Source organism: Phalangium opilio, unplaced genomic scaffold (assembly GCF_054372755.1).
Source record: "Phalangium opilio isolate 3A_F unplaced genomic scaffold, DU_Popi_V2 ptg000093l_1, whole genome shotgun sequence".
Lineage (NCBI taxonomy): Eukaryota > Metazoa > Arthropoda > Arachnida > Opiliones > Phalangiidae > Phalangium > Phalangium opilio.
In genome coordinates, this window is record NW_028324198.1 from 301,578 (window position 1) to 310,258 (window position 8,681).

General features: G+C 36.0%; 1 protein-coding gene across 1 annotated transcript; it reads left to right on the plus strand.

The window, feature by feature from the left end:
* Positions 1 to 3,228: 3,228 nt before the first annotated feature.
* On the plus strand, positions 3,229 to 8,463 carry LOC149640139 (uncharacterized). Its single transcript, XM_089850661.1, has one exon. The coding sequence runs from the start codon at positions 4,915 to 4,917 to the stop codon at positions 7,123 to 7,125; it is 2,211 nt and encodes a 736-aa protein (XP_089706787.1). The 5' UTR covers positions 3,229 to 4,914; the 3' UTR covers positions 7,126 to 8,463.
* Positions 8,464 to 8,681: the final 218 nt, after the last annotated feature.

Sequence of the window (8,681 nt, forward strand, 5' to 3'; positions counted from 1 at the left end):
CGGGTGACAGAAATTTTTAAGGGAGAAGGAAACCTCCCATTTATTTTAAGGCAATACCATAATCCTCTCTCTCGCATTAACTACATCGACAAAACTTTAAACATAATTCAACATGCTTAACCTTACTAGTAAAATTAAATGTTATGCTTAACCTTTCTATTTTAATCCCTTTCACTTTAAAATACACGAACCAAAAAATATCACCTCAACACAATCCTCTCCAATTCACTATCCCTTCAATGATGATCGAAAAATTGTATTCTCCCAATTGTCTTTCACTACGCCAACAACAACAGGGCAGGTGAATCTAAGACCCTCATCGTAAATGTACATGTACATCATAGGATGTGGGTAAAAAAGGTTTTCCAGCATGATTCCTTATTTTTGGGGGCCGCGAGGGTATGTTAATTTGGTATATGTTAACTTAGTACAAAACCCTTTTTTCTAACTCGTTACTTTAATATAAGAAATGAAAAAGAAAATTTATTGAAGTAGGTATAGCGAGAGTACGTTAACGATGTGGCTTAATTATGGGCTAGACAATCTTATTTAAAATCATTATTTTCAGGTTTATTTTCGAAGTCACACGACTTGTTTTATAAATATTAATATTTTTACCTCTCCGAGTGACGATGACGTCATGGAGAGGTATTACACTGGACGTGTTTGTGTGTGTGTGGGTGTGTGGGTGTGTGCGTGTGGGTGTGCGTGTGCGTGTGCGTGTGTTTATCCTATTCTAGACGTGCAACATTTAAGTTTTATGAATAATCCCCAATTAAGCATCGATTATTTTAATTTGAAATAGTAGTTTCTTAAACATAATAACATCATGAATTGGAGATATTTCATACGGACGTACCGAAAGGCTGTTTACCTTTTAGTGTCTGCATAGACAGGAAACTTTTTTAAAACACGCCGGGCTTCGCAGGGTAGATGAGCTTGTTTTTTATGAGAAAACTTGATGCGACGTATTTTGAAGTGAGTTCATTTGCGATGAACATTCCCAAGAACAAACAATTATATTGTTTCGAGGAATTAGATTTCGTGGTATGGAACTTTAAATAGTCAGCGTTTAAGCAATCGTTTGAAGAAAACTTCGACGATGAGAACGGCTACTGTAGCTGACAACAGCGTGAAAAGCAAGTAGAACGGAACGAGGACGTACTCAGGTCCAAGTCAGCTGTACTTTTCAACGGTCTCTTCCACATGACTGTTTCTATTATATAATTCTTCTTAAAGTCCACGTACTTCATAACTGTCGTTTCGAACATCGGTTCCAAGCTAAAATATCAACTGTCATCAAATTTGTTAATCATTTAGCATCAAATTCGTATGAATCAACCTTAGATGCAAGTTTTCGTGGAGTTGTGGTGTGCTTCTCATCCAAGATGTGTTGAAAAAGCCTTGTACATAGTCGACGGCAATGTGGTATTGCGATAAATAAAGTCCTCCGTTCTTCACGAAAAACTCTTTACTCTCGGAATCATCGGCCAGCAGTTGTCCCAAGAACCAAACCAGAAAATAATCTACCGTGATTAGAACTTTTTCCCCGGAAAGAATTGGAATGTATCCATCACATTCTAAGTATTCTATCGGGCTGCTGAAAATATTCTCCTGATCGAGTGCGTCTAGCCATTCCTTAATTACCGGATCCTCGTCTGCCTACAGAGACACAAAAATGACGTCATAAGAATAGATGACTGAAAATGCAGAAGCCGTTTTACCAAAGTTTGAAGATCTTTCAAAACACCGCTTCCTTCAAAGATAATAGGAGGGATTCCCGATTTGATCAAGTCCGAGAGAGTGTCGATGCGACTGTAACTTTCCGTCGTGAATTCCGTTCGCCAGTAACAACACAAGAAGAACAGAATGAAAGTCACTCCGATCACCCACGACGCAGCGAGCAGACGACAAGTACTGTGAGGCAAAACGGCGGGAATCGCTAAGGAACATAATTTTATTTAATTAAAGCTTTTTCGATTATTATATCCTTTACAAGCGAAATTTCTTCGCGCTATACGATATTATGTAAAGGGGAATTGTTATCAAATATTGCTTACGTTTGGCGCACAAGAGCGACGCGTTCTCCCAGACATTCTCCATGGTTTCTTGGGTCATTTTCTTGATTACTTTCTTGTTTGGTAACGATTTGTATTTGTTCGTTACAATGGAGTGAATGACGAGCAAAATTGACAGAACTACCAAGGTTAATCCCGTTAAAAAAAGCACCTAATTTAGTCAAGAATGGAACGCTTTGAATTGGGTATTGAGTTGATTGTAATTGCAATATTTACCGGAGTGTCCATATGTAAAAAGGACAACGTAGTGGACACGACTCTCTTTGGGGCGGCGGACACTATAATCGTGTTCAAAGTGCCCAAGATTGGAGTCGGACTGAAATATTCCTGTCGGCCATCGAAAAATGAGCGTGTAACATGGAAAATCGCAGCATGAGCATTCTAAAACGATGTTACGTTTTGCGTATAGGTACTCTTTGTGGGCACGTAATAAAATCGTTTAAATATTAGCTATACGTTCACTTACGTTGAGAAAATTTGGTTCATTATAAATTTTTCCAACGTCAAAATAGCTCAATTTATGCCCTTCAAAAATCATTCTAAATTTATTCAAAAAATTTAATAACATTGTGGTATTAAGTTTTCAATTTTGCATAAGTTAGCGGAGAGAACGTTAATGTTTCAAATAAAACGAAGAGCCACATTCAGGAATCGTTAAATTAAAATACAGGATAGTGCAGATCACAAACTCTCATTGGATCACGCAAAGTTACAATGGCTTTTGTTTATCCAAAACTTATTGTATAAACCTGTAGATTTGTGATCTGAACCCTCCTGTTAATTTGACCCAACGAGCGTGGAATTATATGCCTAGTTCGTTCGGCAAACTAGTCGGATCTAATTCCAAATACTCTGAAAAATACTTTATGTTGAGGGCTCGTTTCGCAAATTCCGATACGACAAGGTATCGCCCTTCGACGTCGGACATATCCCATGTTTCCTAACAAGAAATGAAAGTGTTAATTGCAATCAAGAAAAATCAACCTTCGGATACACTGAAGTCTTGTTTAAACAAGGCGACAAAATGTTGATAAACTCACTATTAATGTCGTAACATTCATAGTGTACTCTTGGACATAACTATATTGACGTATTTTGCAAATCAACGATAACATTATCTATTTTATAACCATCTTGACATGAAAATCAAATTAAATTTCCGATTAAACCTTTAAATTAATAACGAAGTGCCTTAAATTACCCCTATAAAGATAATATTAGCCCTTTAAACTTAAACCTATCCCTTTAAAACAAACTGAAAAGAAATTCACGGTTTCTAAAAATAACTACAATGAAAGAGGAAATAGCCCATCAAAATTGACAGCGAACTTTCTAGAACTATCCTATACCACAGTATCCACAGTGCAAAATGAAACACCTAGCAAAGAAAACTTTTTCCAAGAAACCAGAGAAATACTAGCTTATTTAGACCCCCAAGCAACAAGACCTTGAGTCACTATCCTGGTACCTGGCCCGAGAAACTTCTAGAACATTTTTTTTAACCCTTTAACTGACCAATCCGTATTTGGTCCCAAAACAAAAAGTTTTGCCCATTCGCTGTTAACATGAATACGCCCGGCTACGTCATAAATATGGTCCACTATTCGCCAAACCGAAGTCAATCAACAAACGTCATTATCCCAGAAATCCTTGCGAGAAACTAGAAGTTATATATACGAAGTCCCTCCTGTCCCATCGTCAGTCGATACCTGAAATGTCTAAACGAGACCCTGTCGGCTCACCCCCAAGAAATCTCTAAACGGACGGAGATTATTTTTTAAATCGAAACCTTTATTTTTATTCGATGTTTTTATTTTTATTCATTTGATACCTTTATTTTTCATCAAGTTGAATCGGAGAATATTTTAACCCCTAGAAGAAGAGAGCGCGCGAACCCTTAAATCGAGAAAGAAAAAAAAAACATAATTAACCCTTAAATCGCGTAATCAGAGAAAAAAAGATCCTGAAGAAAAACCCTGAAATCGAGAAAGAAGAAAAAAAAGATCCTGAACCCCTATAAAGAATATGGAAGAGGAGCTACTTGGCGTAAGAAATTAAAAAAACTTGAAACTATTGATTAACTGGCTTGAAACTATTGTTAAAGAACCTGGATTATGGTTGACGGATTGATTCATTTTAAAAAATCTTAACTTTCTATTTTTGAACATCATTTTTTAGTGCATAATTGCACGCTTTTAACCTAACAAACCCCTAAATTTAATTTTTAAAATCTTAAAGGCTGTAGGAGGTAATCCTATTGAGGAGCCATTTCAAAGAGGTTATAAATTGCAAACCTCCCTTAGATGTAAGTTTAATTGTCTTGTTTAATTTCTTTATTTTGACCCCTATAAAAGTGTGTGAACATTTATGAACAAGATTGAATATTATGTTGAATATTAAAAATTGGATTAGAATCTATTTTGACTCTCACTTGACATATACCAACAAACGCGGTCACTTTTGATTCAGAAATTTTATAAGCCCCTCGTTTCCGCTAAAAAGGCCTTAACTCCCCACAACTGACTGCATTCTAACATCTAGTCTAGCGTTTGCGAGGATGAATCATAAGTGAAAATAGGTAGGTGTTTATCTTATACTTTAACCCCTCTAATAAGACGTCGAACACTCCACCTTAACCCCATAAAATCTTAAAGAGCATAAAGAAAAGGCTTATAAATTGGCGCAGTCGGCAGGATCCGATACTTCGGAATCTTATCGATATGATGGATTCTGACATGTCTTAAAGAGAGTCAAAGTTGGTTCAATTGTTAAAAATTCCCTATTATTAAAAACCCCTATATTTTGAGAAAGTATTGAGAAAAATCGAGCAATCAAAATGACGGACATTAACCTTAACTCGTCAGATCTATTATTAGCTATCTTCGCTATTGCTATCATAATTTTATTGTTGATAGGAATTTCGTATGATAGAATCTTAAACTTCCTGAGAAACCTTATTATGAAGATAGGTGTTTTATTTCAACGTACAAACGTTGATAAATCTAATCATATGTATGACATAACTCGAATAATTCAAGAAAATTTTGTTTCCCAACAACAAATAATGCAACAAAATTTTGCTTCCCAAAATCAAATATTTACTGATACTATGGTTGCTTTACGAGATAGTATGAAAGAATCGTTAGAAGCCCATAGAGAAGAGAACCCTGAGGAAGATAGATTAAATCCTCTATTTGCATCAACCCCTTATGTCCAAAAAGAAAAAGGAAAGAAAGTATCCCTCCCCTCCATTATACGCGAAGAAAAACGTTCGGAAGACCCCTATGCGACACGAGTAAAAGAATTTTTCAACCCCCCTACTAACGTTACCTTGAGACCAAATAGAGAGGAACTTTTTCCAAGAAACGAACCTATAGAGGAACCTACACTAAATCAGACTACATTTTTTCAAGAAAAGTTGAAAAGTCCTATATTTCCTGAATATGAGAGAGAACAAGAGACGTCGAATATTCCTGATATTACTCAAATCCCTCGCGGAGAAAACTTACAATATTCAACCCCTAAAAATCGAACTTTACCTATTCCTCAATTTACCACAAGATTTAATGGAGAATCAAACCCTATAGACTTCCTATATAGCGCGTACGAGTATGGGATGATAACAGGCGTGACACGTCAGGAATTATTGACCCACATACCCTTAGCATTCGAAGGACAAGCAAAGAAATGGTATTGGAAAAATATAAATGATTTTCATACTTGGAATGACTTTGAAAATAAGTTTAAAGAAAAATTTTTGGGAGATGGTTATTCCAAAATAATCAAGAGAAAAATCCAAACAAGAAGGCAAAGACCCAATGAGAGCCCTGCAGATTATGTGCAGGATATGATTAACTATTATGATGAATTACCCTCTATCCCCTCTGAGCAAGATCGATTAGACCATATAATTTTTGGATTAATGCCCGAATATGAAGCCCTATTAAACCTGAAAACTTGTACCACAGTTGATGAACTGCTAGAGGTAGTGAAGCAACTTCAACCAGTGATGGGAGTTTTACACCCTAGAAATCAAGGAACAAACGAACCCCGAAACCCCTTAACAAACAAATTTTGCAACTATTGCAAGGAATACGGACATTTTGTTTATAACTGCCCAAATAAAAGAAGTAGACCACAAGAAGTAACCTTACCCCTTGAATCGTATCTTCCATCAGCTAGGCCTAAATGCTTTGTATGTAATTCTACGGATCATATGGCTAGAGATTGTCCCCAAAAACAAAACTATCAATCAAGAGAAAGAATAAATGAAGAACAAAATACCACTCCTAAAAGAACGGTTGAGATAACTGTCCCACAACCAGAAAACTTAATTAACGTGATACGTAATTTCGTCCCAAGAACTGGAAGTATACCCCTACAATTACCCAATGGCAATTATGCTGCAATCCTAGACACGGGAGCATGTACATCGTTTATGGTCAAAAATGTCGCTGAACAAGTCTACCCAGAAATGGATTTTAACCGTCTGAAAACAAGAGAATTCTATTCAGCTTCCCCTAACAGTCCTCTTAAAGCTGAAGGCCCAATTAAACTTCCTGTACAATTAAATGATGAAATGGGTCCCCCTATGGAAATTGAATTTTACATAATTGAGAAAGCAAACTTTTCGATTATATTGGGATCTAATTGGATGACAGATGTAGGAGCAAAACTGAACTACGAGGATCATAGTATCACTTGCACAATAAATGGACAATACTGGGTGTTTCCATTTATTCAAAACCCAAGAGCAACCCCTACTACTATGACCCTGACCAATAACATAAGCATGCCAGAAGATATAGATCTGGATACAGAGAAAAAACAAGAATTGCAAAACTTCTTTATCGAAGAGAAGAGAATGAATGAAAATTCCCTTACGGAGGATGAACAAGACAAAGAAGAATTGAAACATAACACCCCTACTTTTTATCCCACTGAGCGGTTTTTGAATGGAAACAAGTTGATGAAGTCTTCAAGTACTAAAACCCCTATGCATCGAAAAAAAAAAAAAAAAAAAAAATTTAACGTGATGGTAGGATGAACAGAGTAAGTTCGGGGACGAACTTTTCAGAAGAGGTGGGGATATATAACCATCTTGACATGAAAATCAAATTAAATTTCCGATTAAACCTTTAAATTAATAACGAAGTGCCTTAAATTACCCCTATAAAGATAATATTAGCCCTTTAAACTTAAACCTATCCCTTTAAAACAAACTGAAAAGAAATTCACGGTTTCTAAAAATAACTACAATGAAAGAGGAAATAGCCCATCAAAATTGACAGCGAACTTTCTAGAACTATCCTATACCACAGTATCCACAGTGCAAAATGAAACACCTAGCAAAGAAAACTTTTTCCAAGAAACCAGAGAAATACTAGCTTATTTAGACCCCCAAGCAACAAGACCTTGAGTCACTATCCTGGTACCTGGCCCGAGAAACTTCTAGAACATTTTTTTTAACCCTTTAACTGACCAATCCGTATTTGGTCCCAAAACAAAAAGTTTTGCCCATTCGCTGTTAACATGAATACGCCCGGCTACGTCATAAATATGGTCCACTATTCGCCAAACCGAAGTCAATCAACAAACGTCATTATCCCAGAAATCCTTGCGAGAAACTAGAAGTTATATATACGAAGTCCCTCCTGTCCCATCGTCAGTCGATACCTGAAATGTCTAAACGAGACCCTGTCGGCTCACCCCCAAGAAATCTCTAAACGGACGGAGATTATTTTTTAAATCGAAACCTTTATTTTTATTCGATGTTTTTATTTTTATTCATTTGATACCTTTATTTTTCATCAAGTTGAATCGGAGAATATTTTAACCCCTAGAAGAAGAGAGCGCGCGAACCCTTAAATCGAGAAAGAAAAAAAAAACATAATTAACCCTTAAATCGCGTAATCAGAGAAAAAAAGATCCTGAAGAAAAACCCTGAAATCGAGAAAGAAGAAAAAAAAGATCCTGAACCCCTATAAAGAATATGGAAGAGGAGCTACTTGGCGTAAGAAATTAAAAAAACTTGAAACTATTGATTAACTGGCTTGAAACTATTGTTAAAGAACCTGGATTATGGTTGACGGATTGATTCATTTTAAAAAATCTTAACTTTCTATTTTTGAACATCATTTTTTAGTGCATAATTGCACGCTTTTAACCTAACAAACCCCTAAATTTAATTTTTAAAATCTTAAAGGCTGTAGGAGGTAATCCTATTGAGGAGCCATTTCAAAGAGGTTATAAATTGCAAACCTCCCTTAGATGTAAGTTTAATTGTCTTGTTTAATTTCTTTATTTTGACCCCTATAAAAGTGTGTGAACATTTATGAACAAGATTGAATATTATGTTGAATATTAAAAATTGGATTAGAATCTATTTTGACTCTCACTTGACATATACCAACAAACGCGGTCACTTTTGATTCAGAAATTTTATAAGCCCCTCGTTTCCGCTAAAAAGGCCTTAACTCCCCACAACTGACTGCATTCTAACATCTAGTCTAGCGTTTGCGAGGATGAATCATAAGTGAAAATAGGTAGGTGTTTATCTTATACTTTAACCCCTCTAATAAGACGTCGAACACTCCACCTTAA